Source organism: Medicago sativa, chromosome 6 (genome assembly GCF_051527215.1).
Source record: "Medicago sativa cultivar Bolivia chromosome 6, Bolivia_mono, whole genome shotgun sequence".
Lineage (NCBI taxonomy): Eukaryota > Viridiplantae > Streptophyta > Magnoliopsida > Fabales > Fabaceae > Medicago > Medicago sativa.
The window spans coordinates 21,363,011-21,379,426 of record NC_140754.1 but is presented as its reverse complement, the minus strand read 5'-3'; the positions used below and the strand labels follow the sequence as shown (position 1 = coordinate 21,379,426).

At 33.8% G+C, this 16,416-nt stretch overlaps 1 protein-coding gene and 1 long non-coding RNA gene across 3 annotated transcripts; one reads left to right on the top strand and one right to left on the bottom strand.

The window, feature by feature from the left end:
* Positions 1–4,670: 4,670 nt before the first annotated feature.
* Positions 4,671–9,326, bottom strand: LOC146913650 (5-methyltetrahydropteroyltriglutamate--homocysteine methyltransferase 1-like). Of its 2 annotated transcripts, none has more exons than XM_085716884.1 (12): positions 9,095–9,326; positions 8,216–8,568; positions 8,017–8,104; positions 7,764–7,891; positions 7,289–7,680; positions 6,997–7,160; positions 6,769–6,849; positions 6,510–6,676; positions 6,317–6,422; positions 5,943–6,193; positions 5,639–5,840; positions 4,671–5,335 (listed from the first exon to the last, which is right to left on the bottom strand). In XM_085716884.1, the coding sequence occupies exons 2-12, from the start codon at positions 8,563–8,565 to the stop codon at positions 4,967–4,969; spliced, it is 2,298 nt and encodes a 765-aa protein (XP_085573010.1). In that variant the 5' UTR covers positions 8,566–8,568; positions 9,095–9,326; the 3' UTR covers positions 4,671–4,966. The 2 variants fall into 2 exon arrangements, with proteins under 2 accessions (XP_085573010.1, XP_085573009.1); XM_085716883.1 differs by having other exon boundaries at positions 9,263–9,326.
* Positions 9,327–11,110: 1,784 nt separating this feature from the next.
* Positions 11,111–11,977, top strand: LOC146913649 (uncharacterized). Its single transcript, XR_015016403.1, has 2 exons — positions 11,111–11,403; positions 11,527–11,977. It is a non-coding gene; the product is annotated as an uncharacterized LOC146913649 (long non-coding RNA).
* The last annotated feature ends 4,439 nt before the right edge of the window (positions 11,978–16,416 follow it).

Here is a 16,416-nt window from a genome sequence, read left to right as displayed (position 1 = left end):
TTAGATGGCTAAGAGTGGTTAAAAACAAAAAAAAAATGAAGGAAATGGTTTCACATCATCTCTACGATTTTATGCCCAGAAAATATTTTGCCACCACCTACAAAATTGTGACACGGTTGCAAAATCGTGTCACGATTTTGACAACATCAGCAACTGCACAGACTGTCCAAAAGTACAAAACAAAACAAAAACAGCCTTTCAAACACAATTTTTACCATTAAAACTTCTCTAATGCACCTAAATCAACTCCAACACACTCAAATCGTCCAGAAATATTATACATGATCATTACACTTTAATTTGTCACTTATAACACATCAAAACATCAATCCAACATGCAATTTCATGATTTCTACACCTTTTATCACAAAGACTCAAAACCCAAATTAAGCACAATTAAACTATGAATTTAACATAATCAAAGCATGAATTTAGAGATAATTACATACCAACATCATAGCAATATTATAAAACAAGAATTTAACATGTAATCATAAAAGATCATGAAAAATATTGAAGAAATAGCATAAACCCTTCACAACCCATTTCTCCAAACAATTCCCATGTGAATATAGACTCCCCCCTTACCTCAAGAATCGCCAAAGTTAACCTCTCCTATGAATGAGTCTCTCTCCATTCTTCTCTTCTAACTTCCTAGAGTTCTTCTTCTTCACCACCTTAAACCCCCTTTGTGCCTCTTCTCTCAATTTGCTCTTGTGTGTTTCTAACCCTAATCACTACAAGAAATTTGCCATTTAGCAATGGCAGAAACCGTTGGTAAAAGTCCAAAAAACCGTTGGTATAGGGCATAAAACCTATACCAACGCCCACCTGCTGCCGTCTAGGATACTATGCTTATACCAACGGCAGAAGTGCCGTCCCAATAGCTTATACCAACGAATAACTAGCTTGTTGCTAAAAATTTCAGAGCTATAGCAACGGCATTTTACACCTGTTTAATTGCTTTAGCCAACCTGTATATCCGTTGGTATAGGACCAGACTGCCCGTTGCTATAAGTCTTTTTTTTTTAAAAATAAATATTTTTGTCTAAACCAAATAGTTTTTTAATAACAAAAGTTTTACTCTGTTTTATTATATGCACCACACAATATTTAAAGCAAAATAAAAGAAAATTTCAATTATATTGTCAAATTAACAAGTCTTACAAACATGTGAAACTAAAATCTTAAAAACTAACAAAGCTACATGGTACCAAGCTCTTATCCTTATAGAATTAACTTAATACAACCTATTTATGACTTAAGCTCGGATTTCTATTAACGATTTAAGCATCTCCTCTTAAGGAACTAGAACAGAGAATGTTATCAACACAGTCGTTGAATCATATTTGAAGTCGGCACACACTTCAGCGGATGCTGCAAGGAAGTAAACTTCAAACTTGCCACTGCCTCTCACCTTAACAAATTCACTCGTCTGCAACATGGGAGAGAGAGAATTATTAGAATCCAACAAAAAACACACAACACAAAGCCTACATCCTACGATGACAAAACACAACAAGGAGAAAAATACACTCAATCCTAAAAGAAATCTCAGTAACAAAAAAAACGCCTATGACATGTAAAAGTAGGTTTAACATTTTTCCCACTATCATCTCGGTCATATTTTAATATCAATATTAACTCAGCACAACAAATCACAATCAGAATGACAAAAATCAAAATCTCCAAATCACAATCATTTGAGACAAACACCCAAAGATTAGCATCCCCTTACTCCAATTACCAATTATTTGAGACAAACACCTGATCAAGATGAATCACACACCTCCACTAGGTTGAACCCACATAAATGTTTGTCCCAACCAATGTAGATCTGCAAACCCTAGAATTTCAAGAATAAACTAATGTACTTCGATTCCTCATTCCCCACTTCCCTTCGAAGCTTACCTCCGACTTCTTTCCTCTCATCCTTCCTCTGATCAAATTAAAATCTCTCAAACAACGCCAAAATTCCTCTACAAAGTTGTCTTTTACCTCTATGGTATACGCCCACAACCTCTATTTTGACAAAAAGTCACATGGATCGTATGCTTTAAGGATGATACACCAATTTTTCAACACACCCCACTCTAAATGCACCCCTGCAAATCCCTTACCTTGAAACATTGAAACAAAATTGCCTTTACCACCATCCCACATTTTATGAATTCCCCCACTCTTCCGCATGGAAGGGACAATGATCTACTCCCACACTATCATTCTCCTACAAAGAGAACACAATTTTCCATGATATCCACCCTCCCTATTCACCAAATCCCTAATTTCTCTCATCCTCAATGTTTGGACAACACCGAGATTTATCCAAAACATTTCCTTCAAGGTCAATCAATTTATCAATCATTTTCACTCTTTTTTCATTACTTGATAACCCTAAGTTCATGACTATATTGAATTATCATTCCACCTCAATTTTGTAATTGTTGAGATATGCGTAATATATAGTATCATTGACTGAGATATTATCTCCTATATTATCTTTATTTCCTTGCAGATATCTCTTATGTAATTAGGCCACATTTACTCCCTATGATCTTGGGATTTACTTTGTACATATTCTTATTATAAATACAAAAGGATGAAAGCTAATCCCTCAAGCTATTCAAAGATTTGGATATTATCCTACACCTTCAAAGATTTGGATAACCCTACACCTTCATAGTCGAGCACGGTGTTTCCCTCATAGTCCCTAATGAATCACCCTGAATATGGTCTAATTGGACCTCTGGAACTTCAAGTACCAAAGTGCTATTGATTTAGCATATGTGCTTCCATTTCATCAATCGATCCCTCTTCGTCGGATTCACAAATTTTGAGTTACCATTAAGTTGATGTTGGACCTAAGCCCACAAGGTACCCGCAAAAATTACACACAGTGGACAGGGTAAATACGGAAGTTTTACCCCACACCCTTACATTTATACCTTTACCCATACATTTGTTTCAAAATTCCTATTTTGTCCTCTTATACAAACTAAAATCCACCCCATCTTTTTTCACTTGTCTCTGAACAAGATACGATGAGTGATAAAAACGTGCATCCTTTTCCATCTAAAAATCTTCTTCCGTCTCTGCCTCCAATATATCTATGATTTTAACTTATTTTGTTCCTTTGATTGGATCTTGGATCTGAGAGTGTCTCCTTTCTATTCACTTATATTTCTCAATTTGATTTGTAGATTTTAATTTTGAAATTAAAATTATGGTTTGTTTTATTCTTCAAATCCTTTGGAATTTGGCTTATTATTCTGTTATGGAATTTCACATAGTTTTTATTTAACTTGTTGTCTACGTTGATTGCTAGCTTCAATAAAAAATGTGGAGAAACTATGATTATGTAACAATAACATAGAAAACATTGGCAAACCCATAAAACCTCAATAAATGATTTCGGTAAATAATTAAGAGAACAAACACAACCATATGAAGAAACGATTCCGATAACAATAATATTCCGGTTGCAAGAATCAATGTCTGTAAAAGAAAATCAAATTGAATTGTTTTTGACAAAGAAGGGGTTCCACACTGTTTGTTGAGAGCGTTTTCCAGAAAAAGGTAGGGGTGAAAGAGTGATTGAGTTTTATTTTATATAAAAGGGTAAATTTGGTACTTTGTGTCAAATGTTGGGATCAAGGTATAAATGTAGGGGTGTGGGGTATAACTTCCGGTAAATACCAGCAATAATGGGTTTGAGCCCATGTTCGAATAATTAACCGCAAGCCCTCCCCGCAGCTGTACATATATAAATATAAAATTTTAATTTATTTAACACTAATATTATTTAATTAATCTTAAAGTTTTGATATGTATTGTAATATGAACTTGTTTTTTATTCTTTGGATGCCTTTTAGTTGGCTAAATACTATGATTTGTAATATTTTACAAGTTGATTTAAAAGATTTTGCATCATATTTGAATTATATTCTGATGCTTTTTTTTTTTTTGTTATTTATTGTGTTTTTGTTGTTAAAGTGTGGATAATGGACAAAGATACATGCACTTAAGTGTCCAAAAGGTACTGAGGCAGACACTAATTTTGTTGCCCACGTTTGTTACAAATGCAAGTATGGGGATATACACTATGCCCTATGACAAGGGTACACATTGTCATCCCTTTATCTCATACCCTTTTGTGATCTTGGCTACTAGCAAATCTAATATCCTCTTTACTTGTTCATTTTCAACCTCCAGTGCTGAAGGCTCAAGGTTAGAGATATTTTTTGTGGCCCAATTAGACCATCCACCCCCTCCCAACAAAAATACACTCCCCAAAAAAAAAATTATTGAAAAAGATGACACAAATTTATTGAGGCAAGGTAAGATATTCTGCATAAAAATACAATAAGGAACTAAGATATTAATCTTTAATGAATAAGTTTAATTGTTGGTTCCTTCCATATGATGAGGGGATTTCCGTCTCGTGCGACTGTCCACGGCTAATAAAATTGTAGATGTGCGATTGTAGACGACTATGTGACCATAAATGAATAATTTTGATAGAAGGGACACAAAAAAGAGCTTTAGGATCAAAAACTCATCAATATTGTCAGACATGGTGAAACATGCTAGTGAATCAGAGACTAAGGAGATTATGATTATCGTCAGCTGTATGGAATTATTAAAGTTCCTCTCATCTTTTGGAGTAAATATTGCATTAAACAATTTTGCATTATTGCATTGCGAAACTACATGATACATAAACTCAACATCAATTGCATTATATAATAGAGGCAATGCCAGAGAAAAATACAAAATGTTTTGGAAAACAAAAACAAAAAAAGATGTGTTGTAGGGAAAGATCCCTTGCTCAAAATAGCATACTAAACACCTAGATATTCAACACAGTTATTGAAACAAAGCCGAAAAACGAAAAATTTGCATTCTCAGTGAACCAAGCAGAACCATTGTGTGATTACTTGGATTCTACTCTCTTAATTACTACCACTTACTTTCCACTTGCAAGCTGGTTGCGGATGCGTTTTGTGGCCTCAACCATGGCAGTGAGGGCTGGGTTCACCTCGGTGTACTTGCGAGTTTTGAGACCACAATCGGGATTGACCCACAAAACGTTTTTCTCAAGCACTGCAAGCATCTTGTTGATCCTCTCAGCAATTTCTTCAGTGGGTGGTATTCTTGGGGAGTGAATGTCATAAACTCCGGGGCCAATTCCAGCGCCATACTTAACTCCATCACGGAACACCCTTAGGAGCTTTTCATCAGAACGAGAATTCTCGATGGTGATCACATCAGCATCCATGTCAATGATTGAGTGGATGATATCATTGAAGTGAGAGTAGCACATGTGGGTGTGGATCTGTCAATTGTTAATAATCCAAGATATGTAAGTTAATTAACTATAGATGTAACATTTTATAAGTTCATCGTATGAATTTAACTTCATCATACATAAGAAGGGAAAAAAAAATCCGATAATGTTTTGTATTACAAAGCTTGGACACGGACACCAGACACGACGCTGACGGGTAATAATATAAAAAGAACGAAAGTAATTGAACGCAACTTCATGTGTGTCGGTGTCAGACATTGACGCGTGTCTCACATCGAAGATGCCAATGATCTGAAGTGTCGGTGCTTCGTATTTGTAATTTAGAAGTACCTGAGTAGTATCCTGCACACCAACATTGGTGATCCTGAAAGAATGGACAGCCCAGTCCAAGTAGTGAGCTTGTTCAGATTTCCTCAATGGCAACCCTTCTCTCAAAGCAGCCTCATCAATTTGGATAACAGTAATACCGGCTTTTTCAAGGTCTTCTACTTCATCCTTGATAGCCAAAGCAATCTGATAGCAAGTCTCGGATCTGTAAAAAAGTTGAATACCATGTTAGAAATAACAATAAAGTAAACATCATTTATTTATAGTCTTTTGCCGACCACATTAAGATGAGTCGTAGAATTTATACCTAGGTTGGTCATTACGAACAAAGGACCAATTGAGAATGGTGACAGGGCCAGTAAGCATTCCCTTCATTGGGCGTTTGGTCATGCTCTGAGCCATAGATGACCAGAAGACGGTCATTGCCTTAGGACGGCTCACATCACCATAGATGATTGGTGGCTTCACACAGCGAGATCCATAAGATTGCACCCATCCATTAACAGTGAAGGCAAAGCCTGATAACTGCTCACCAAAGTACTCAACCATATCATTTCTCTGCAATGAAAAGTGAAAACAATTAGTTGGAAGTACAATCGGTAATCGACGACATCTGAATGAGGCACAGGAAATTGGACAAGGACATGAATATTTAGTCCGTAAATGAATATGAGAACTAACCTCAGGCTCTCCGTGTACAAGGACATCGATATCAAGCTTTTCTTGGAGCTCAACGACTTGACGGATTTCCTCTTTCATTGACTTAACATACTCTTCCTCTGAGATCCTGTAAAAGAAACAAGATTATAGTCAATAAAAGAATGAAAAAATGGTCAAGAAAGCCAAGTTATCAGCTCCCCGCAGCATATCTTACTTGGTAGCCTTGTATTCACGTCGCACCCTCCTCAATTCAGGGGTCTGAGGGAAGGATCCAATGGTCGTGGTTGGAAGGACAGGAAGGTTGAGCTTCTTTTGTTGTGCATCCAGTCTAGCGCTGACATTTGTGGCACGACGATGGTCAGAACCCTTCAATGCAGCAGCCTACGAGGGAAAGAAAATATGTCATAAATAACATGATAATGATTTATTTTTTCCGCAATTCTGACTCGAGAAATGAGCAGTTGAACACTCACAGCCTTCTGAACAGCCTCGTTAGTCACTCTTGGAGAGGACTTTCTTGAAGCGAGAGCTGCAGCGTTAGAAGAGAAGAAGGCCTGCAAATGAAACCACAAAAAGCTACTGTTATAAATAATTTGGAAGATGGATAAAAGTATTTTATTGTGGATGTTTAAATTTTCCCATAATAACTAAGATAAAATTTTGTTATCAAGTTTTGTTTGATGTATAAGAAGGTTGATTACCTCATCCTTTTGGCCAGCCAATGCCTTGGCCAATGCATTTACTTCAACGACTTTTTGGGCAGCAAAAGCTAGCCATGATTTAATCTCATTATCCAGCTTGGTCTCGTTAACAAGATCAACAGCAGTGTGGAGAAGTGAGCAAGATGTTGACACAACGAGTTTATCTGCGTACATTTTTGTAAAGTAGATATATCAAGTGACATTATTATGACTGTTTGAATAAACAGTTTAATTAAGTGCTTATAAGTTTTTTCTAACAAAATATTCATGAAATGCATCTTTGACGAAATACCTTTGCCGACAATGCCTTCCAGCCCGTTTAATGTAGTCAGAGAAGAAGTAAGATCATTAGCCCAAATGTTCCTTCCATCAACTACTCCAGCGAACAAGTATTTTCCACTAGGAAATCCACCCTTAATCAAATCAACAGTCTTAGCTCCACGGACTAAATCAAATCCGAATGCTGTGACACCAGCAAGACCTGTGAGGATCTTGTATGCCTCAGCAGGAATGTCGGCAAAGTAGGTCTCAACAAGAACATTTAAACCAGATAAAGAGGAAGCAAGATCTGAGTATGCTGCAGTAAATGCGTTCAACTTGGGTGATTCAAGGTCTAAGACAAGTGTTGGTTCATCAAATTGAATCCATGAAGCCCCGGCTGCCTTAAGATCAGCCACAACTTCCCTGAATTAATAATAATAAGCGAGTTAGGAAAGTAACATATATAAAAAACTTAATTAAGTGTTTATCGTATAAGTGCTTCTTACTTGTATACTGTAATGACTTTTGGGAGGAGAGTAAGAAGATCAAAGGATGGATCAACACCGTTAGCAGGCTTGGAGAGCAACAAGTATGATACTGGCCCAACGAGGACTGGAATTGTATCGACTCCAAGCTGAGAGAAAAATTTAATAATCAGGGACAATGTAGAGATATATAAACACATGAAATCATCCCACACAAAAACCAACATCAGAGTCCTGAAAAATGAAATGTACACAAATGACTTTAAATGCTTACCGCCTTGGCTTCCTTGTATTCATTCACTGCCTTGTGAGAAGCATAAGTAAATTTCACATCAGGTCCCAATTCGGGGACAATGTAGTGGCTGATCAATGCACATAAACACACAAGTTTCGTAGTTAGATCATAATAACCATAGCATCATTAGTAACAATTATCAACCAATACAACAAAAACATGAGCCATCATCACTTACTAGTTGGTGTCGAACCACTTGGTCATCTCCATTGCTGGCACAGAAGCGTTACCTCTGGCCATGGAGAAGTAGGTATCGAATCCAATCTCACCGCCGGTCCATCCGTATCTTGGTGGAACTGCACCGACCATGGCTGTGGTATTGAGCACCTGATCATAGTATGCGAAAGTGTTGCTAGGGATATACTTGATCCCGGCACTGGACATCTGTTTCCAGATAGATGCCCTGAGGTCAGCAGCCACCTTCTCCAAATCCTCGGCGCTGCTCTTCTTATCCCAGAATGACTCGAGGGCGAACTTGAGCTCTCTCTTGGGGCCCATGCGAGGATATCCAACAATATGTGATGCCATTTTCTGCCAGATCAGTTAAAAATTGAAAAGAAAAATCTCAGTCCTCTATAGTTTCAAATCACGTGTTATATTCCTATATCAGAAATTATACACCTCACATACACTATTACTACAATGTGTTATTTGAAAATATCCTTTGAAAATTTTACATCCTATGAAACACTAACACACACAAACACAGACACTAACAATAATTTGACAAAAATCAAAATGATTGAATGTATCCACATGTGTCTGTGTCATGTTAGTATACACCTTCAACCAAAAGTGTTTTGTGTTGACGTAAATCACACGAGCACAATGAATGTTTTAAATAAAGATCTATGAATGCGATAGAGGCCGCGACATCTAAGTTTTCAATGCCTCGGCAACTATAACCTAACCGCGACAGCAACAATTACCGCGACCACGATTTAAAACGGTATTACACATGATCATTGAATTTTTATTTTAATAACAACAACAAATTAGAACAAAAACAGATCTAAATTAAGCAAGTAAGCATTAAGATAATAACAATAATAATTACCAGTAATGATAATAAAGAATAAAGAAGAGAAAAATGTTATATAGTTTAGTTAGTAAGAAGAAGAAAAGAGAGAGAGGGAGATATAAGAATAAGGAAGAAGAAAAACAAGAATATATACAAGAAAAGTGAAAAAATGAATGAATGAGAGTGAGAGTCTCTGAATCATACCCTTTATTTTTGAGAGAGAGTGAGACCAATTCTTTTGTGATGAATGAAAGAGAGAATGTGGCGCAAGAGAAATGGAGTTAAGTTCGGAGTATTTATAGTTTTTTTTGTTGCATGTGGCTGTTTTGTTGATGATGTCTAAATCCAACCAACTACTACCATACCAAACTTCTCATTCATTCATACTCAACATACCACTTAACCAACCATCTTTTTGCTTTTTTTATACATTTTACAAAATCTAAAAAGTTAGGAGAAATTATTATTTTTTTCAAAATTCAACATCAACATTGTATGTTCATAATTGGTAAGGTCTAGCACCTCGTAGTTGTATGTGTTCGTTTCATATGAAACTTGTCTGACTCATTTCGTCTATAGATTAAAAAAACATATATTTATATAGTTTTCTAGCTTTTATATTATATTTCAAGTAACGACAAAAACATTGATAACATATAGGACAATCATGGTGAGATTTAGTATGGGAAAGGAAAGTTCTTTCCCACCATGGGAAAATAAATTTTAACCATTAGATAAATGAGAAACATTGATCTTATCATGGTCTCTCCACACTATATTTTTTAATTTTTTTTCTATCTTCAACCATGAAACAACCCAGACAAAGCTTTAATTAATCCATGAATCACAAGAAAAAATTAACATTCAATTCAAGCAACACACAAATCAAAGCCATGAAACTCTTCCATTAACACATTTTGGGCTTCTCTTTCACTGAATCTATTTCAATTGGTTTTTTTTTTCCTTCACGAATTAATCGATTTTTTTTTAAGAAGATTATTTGTTATCACGGTTAGTTTTTAAAAATTTGTATATCTTCATCTTTGATTTTTTTGACATATTTTGGGTTTTTTGTTTTCCTTCATGTTTAATCATATCACCATGAATGGTAATTGGATCTGATTTTTTTATTTTATTTTATCATTAGGAACACGTTGAAAGATAGAAAGAAAAGTGAAAATGATTTTGGTTATGAAAATGGTTGAAATAAATGAATCAATTTGAAACCCCAATATTCAATTAAAATTGTGCAACACGTTGTTAAACAAAAGAAAGAGGTGGAAGCAAAACAAAAAGGTATCCCAAATTCTGGAATGAAAATGAGAAGATACACGTTGTTGAAGATGAACAGTATGGATCTCATAGTTTGGTGGTGGTGGACAATGAGGAAGATGAATTGTAGAGGTTGAAGATAAAGTGACAAAAATAAAAAAATCAAGTGTAGAGAGACTATGATAAGATCAATGTTACTCATTTATCTAATGGTTAAAATTTACTTTCCCATGGTGGGAAAGAACTTCCCTTTCCCATACTAAATCTCACCGACAATCATATAACAATACGTTAAAAATAAGTGTTAGTTTGATTAGATGAAAGAGAGAAAAAATTATTAAAAAGATTACAACCGTATAAAAATATTTGTGTTGGAACACTTTTAGCTTGGTCAAATAACTTTTCTCTTATATTGTTTTAGTAGGGTCACATCCACAATTACTTGAATATGATGTTATTGGATTTTATTTTTTTGGTACAACGATGTTGTTGGATTTTGTGTGTTCCAATATGAGAAATACGATGTTTTTTGAGGAAATGATACTTAAATCAAGCATACATTTGCCACCCTGAGCATAACTCAGTTGGCAGGGGCATGCATTGTTATATGCAGAGGTCGGAGTTCGAACCCAGAACATCCCACTTATTCACCATAAAAAAGGTGAATTCTAACCACTAGACTACTTAAAAAAAAAAAATCAAACATACCTCTACATTATGTTTCTAACTTTAGTAACATACCTCGGCGCTGTCTACGGTGGGAGACCTTGATAGGTCTCCTACCGGTGGGAGACCTCATTTTTTTTGTTTTTTTTTGCAAAATGAATAGGAGTCACTGGATTAAATCTAATGGTTATAAAAAAAAAACAATATTTGTTAAATAAAAAATGTGTTCTGTCTTTTCTTCCGCGTTTCTTCCTCTTCCCTTCCTTTCACCGTCATCGATATCCACCCCACCACCGTCCATCCCTGCTGACCTCCACCCCACTCTCCTCTTCCTTTCACGGCCCTCTCCCCTCTTCCTTCCACCATCGTCTCGCCGCCGCCGTTTCAAACTATCGCTACTGTTATAGGTCATATATTATTGCTCTCCTACTTGGTTATTGCAACCTTTAACAGATTTGTGGTTATTGCAACCTTTTCAAAACTGATTTGTTTTCTATTATGGTATTGTGTTGACAATTGATTTATTGAAGGAGAAAATCGTCCAACAAAATATGCTTCAAGACACAGAGAAGAGATGGGGCAACAAATCTTAAAATAGCGGTATACGACGGTGGCTGGCTGCAAGACCAATACTGGAGGAAAAGGAATGATGAAAGGATGAGGAGAGAGGGTGGCGATCGGCGGCGGTTGGTGGAGAGGAGTGGACAAAGGAAGAAAGAAAAAGAAAAAAGGAAAGGAAAGGACAAAAGAGTAAATTTGGATTTAATCAACCATTGGATTTAATCCAATCCAATGGCTCTTACTCATTTTGCAAAAAAAAAAAAAAAAGAGGTCTCTCACCGGTAGGAGACCTATCAAGGTCTCCCACCGTAGACAGCGCCAACATACCTCTACATTATGTTTCTAACTTTAGTATTGTTTGCTTATTAGAATATATTATATGGTCAACCATGACTAAAGAATGAACCAATTTTTTTTTTAGTTTCAACGAACATATTTAAACTAAGATTGAATCATGGTTGGTTCAATATATTTTTTTTTTTAGTTTTTGTATTTACTTTTAAATTTTTATAATACTTTTATTGTTTTATTTATTTATTAGTCATCTAATTTAATTGTTGTTGAATCGATTGAATCAATTCAACAATAATTTAGAAGTAACTTGTTTGATTTCAAGTGTGATTTTTAAAACTTTGTTACTATGCATAGTCAAAGATTATCCATATAATTATAAATTCGTGGTTGGTAACAGTCAATACCATGATATGGTTGGCCATCTTTTGAAAATGCGCTGTACCTTGTTTTAGTAGTGTAAGCAACTCAACACAAGTTTTCTTCAGCCAAAATTTTTGTTTTCAATACATTTGAGCCATCTTACTCTTGTTGATTTATCCCTTTTAATATTATTAATCTAAGAGATATGGCCAAATTTACTTGACAATGCCTTATTTAGTTTAGTTATAAAAAGGACCTTTAAATTAATGAGAAGTGTACTATGGGTTGTTCTTGCGGAAAGGTTAGCCTCGACAAACAAAGGTCTACAAGTATTTAGGTTTAATGTGTCCAACACACATTAAAAATATATACTCCCTCCGTCTCAAAATATAAGCAAAAATAATTCAACATAAATGGATGTATTTGGTACAAATTTCAAACAAAATACATTAACTTTTGTTGACTAATTTTTGCTTATATTTCGGACGGATGGAGTATCTCATATAGAACGAACGTATGGAAGAAAAAAATTAATGAGATTTGTAAATTTGGTCTCATATAGAACGAACGTATGGAAGAAAAAAATTAATGAGATTTGTAAATTTGGTAAAATATCAAAGTTAAATGATTCGTTAAAAAAAACCGAAGTTAAATGTTTTAAAATATCAATGTGAACGATGTAATTCACTGGCATATTTTTGACGAGACTTTACTTACCTCATAAAAACAAATAGTTTAGAAGAATCAATATGCTCTACCAAAGAACAAACTGTTCAAGAGAATCTGAGTTCAATTTTTAAGTGAAACAATTTTTTACCATACTTTAGTTACCTCCCAATCGGGCTCCAAATTATCAATGCCTCTTTTTCTTAGGAACCGAACTAAAAAAAAAAAACTTTTAAAGTGGGAAAATTAATGTGTATAAGTGCTTTCTTATATTTTTTAAAATCTCACATTAATAATGTTATCTTTTTATATTTATGTTATCTAAAATTAATTGTTTTTATTTTATTTTACACTTGTAATATCAAATTAAAAGGCTACCAATTATCCTAATGATGATCAAATAATGAAGCTCACTTCAAAGGCATTAGATTTGCCCAATAACAAAAGTCCAACAACAAATTTGTCTGAGATTCTCACCTAAGAACAACGGATGGCCAAACGCAGAAATCTACCCTCAACATCATCCCAGAAAACTAATGCATCTCCAATAATTTTAGAAGCACAGACGTACTTGCCACATCATGGGACATATTGTTTATCTTGGATTCAGTTTTCCATAAAAACTTAGCTTATCTTATACAAATTCAACATGATGATAGCAACAACCATCAATGTGTCACTTTGGAGCCATAATATTAACAGGGGGTCTTCCATCTAGGTACGGTCACCATATTTTTCACTGCAATTACTCACTTGTTACCTATTAGCACAATGTCTAACTTTTATATCAAAATGTCTTTTGCAGGTACACGCATTTTGGTGATATATATGCCAATTGGGGCGGAGACTAGTTTTACCACTCTCACACCAACTCCCGAGTATCCCCCACAAAAAACCCGAACATGTACTGTGGCGGTGTAGGAATTTCGATCTCCATCCCCATCTCTAATAGGGATCGAGTTTCCCCACCATGCACCCACCCCTGATGGGATTTTAGTAATATCGCATCGTTTCTCGTTTTCTAACATCAATTGATTAACAAATATTCATACGCACCTTGTTCTTGAGAAGATGGCACCCGATTGTGTTCTTTTTTCTTAAGCAACGGATTCACCATCACTCTCATTTTACTTCAATCATCAATCCTCCACCTACAACCTTTCATTAACACTTGTCTAGATATATAAATGCTACGCCAAGTAAAACAAGGATTATAACGTAGCTTTGCATAAAAAAAAGATGATTTAGGAAAATACCTTGCCTTGAGATCTCTAGCTCCCGATGATTCAACATATTCCACCCTTGTTTAGGCGAAATTTTTATTCCAACCCTAAAACGAAAATAATTTAAAAATCCGACCTACTATGAGTATTATTTACCTAGATGACCCACCTTCTCAAGTTTTTTTTTTTTTGTGTCATCTAACGGTTGTCCCTCGAGGTACTCAACTATGGTTTTTTTTGCAGCTTTTCTGATATTTTTTTGGCAATTTGATTTTACCTAAATGACCCACTTTCACCGAGTTTTTTTTAATGATTAATGCTGTATAAGATCTTTTTTTCTCTTTTATTTATTGAGATTTTTGTTACTAAATTAAATTCAAAATAACAATGGTTTTGTGAATTTTTCTATTAGTAGACAAATTGTTCTGTAATTAATAGTTTTGTTATTGACAAAACATATTCTATAAATATTGCTTTCCTAAAAAAAATTGCTAATATGTTGCTTGATCTAGTGGTAAAAAGATAGATCTTGAATTTGAGCAGTGCCGAATTCGAGTGGCCACTAATGCATTTAGAGGGAGATAAATGTAAATAGATTTATAAGTATTTTAAGGGCCCGTTAGTTACAGATTAAAATCAAAGTGATTTTGACGTAAAATAATTTAGAGATTATTTTTAAGAGATTTTAAGAAAAATCAAAATCTATTTTGTGTTTATTTACCTTAATAAAAATCACTTTTTAAAAAAAATAATTTAGAGCCCGTTTGTTATAGATTTTTTAAGAAAATAATCACTTTTAAGAGTTCTGCATCCGTTTGTTATAGATTTTTTAAAAAATCAAAATCTAAAAAAAAAAAAATCTAAAAACAACTTCAAATTAGAAGCTGTTAAGAACAACTTCTCAAAAAATAGATTTTTTTTAGAGGAGAGAGAAAATATGATTTAAAAAATTGAACTAATTTTGTAACAAAAAAAATCCCTTTTATATAGTTGTATCCAAACAAACTAGAGTATTTGTTTAAAAAAGTGATTTTTATTACAATAAACAAACGTAAAATAGATTCTGATTTTTCACAAAATCTCTAAAATATAATCTCTAAATTATTTTATGTCAAAATCACTTTTATTTTAATCCGTAACAAAACGGGCCCAAGTTTGTTTGGATACAACTATATATAAACAATTTTTTTGTTACAAAATTAGTTCAGAGCTCTTTTGTTATAGTTTTTTTAAGAAAAAAAATCATTTTCTAAAAAAAATAATCACTTTTAGGAGTTTTGCATCCGTTTGTTAAAGATTTTTTAAAAAATCAAAATCTAAAAATAATCTAAAAACAGCTTTAAATGAGAAGCTGTCAAAAAATAGATTTTTTTTAGAGGAGAGAGAAAATATGATTTTAAAGATTGAACTAATTTTGTCACAAAAAATCCCTTTTATATAGTTGTAACCAAACAAACAAGATTATTTGTTTAAAAAAATGATTTTTATTACCGTAAACAAACGCAAAATAGATTCTGATTTTTCACAAAATCTCCAAAATATAATCTCTAAATTATTGCAAAATAGATTCTGATTTTTCACAAAATCTCCAAAATATAATCTCTAAATTATTTCATGCCAAAATCACTTTTATTTTAATCCATAACAAACGGGCCCATAGTTGTATCTAAACGAACGAAATTATTTGTTTAAAAAAAGTGAGTTTTTATTACTGTAAACAAACACAAAATAGATTCTGGTTTTTCATAAAAACTCTCAAATATAATCTCTAAATTATTTTATGTCAAAATGACTTTTATTTTAATCAGTATCAAACGGGCCCTATATAAAAGCAATTTTTTGTTACAAAATTAGTTCAGAGCCCGTTTGTTATAGTTTTTTTTAAGAAAAAAATTACTTTTTGTTTTAAGAAAATAATCACTTTTAAGAATATTGCATCCGTTTGTTACAGTTTTTTTAAATATAAAAAAAATCCAAAAATAGATTCAAATGACAAGCTGTTAGGAGCAGCTGAAACAAATAGATTCTTTTTAGAGGAGAGAGAAAATATGGATTAAGATTGAACTAATTTTGTAACAAAAATACGCTTTTATATAGTTGTATCCAAACAAACAAAAATATTTTTTTAAAAAAGTGATTTTTATTAAAGTAAACAAACGCAAAATAGATTCTGATTTTTCGTAGTTAGCAAGTAGTAATTTATTCAATGTTTTTGAGATGAATTTGAAGCCCGCCAGCCCAAACTCACAAATGGCAGCCAAGGAGACTGTGGAAAACCCTAACATTACTCTCTTTTTCATCTTCTAACAAGTTCTA

Bases quoted from the DNA above. Each gene is read 5' to 3' on its own strand.
- LOC146913650 (XM_085716884.1), bottom strand. From the start codon at position 8,565: ATGGCATCACATATTGTTGGATATCCTCGCATGGGCCCCAAGAGAGAG. The intron at 7,681-7,763 runs GTAAGAAGCACT...TTATTAATTCAG, and splicing joins AAAGTCATTACAGTATACAA to GGAAGTTGTGGCTGATCTTA. The intron at 6,194-6,316 runs GTTAGTTCTCAT...TTTTCATTGCAG, and splicing joins TTGTACACGGAGAGCCTGAG to AGAAATGATATGGTTGAGTA.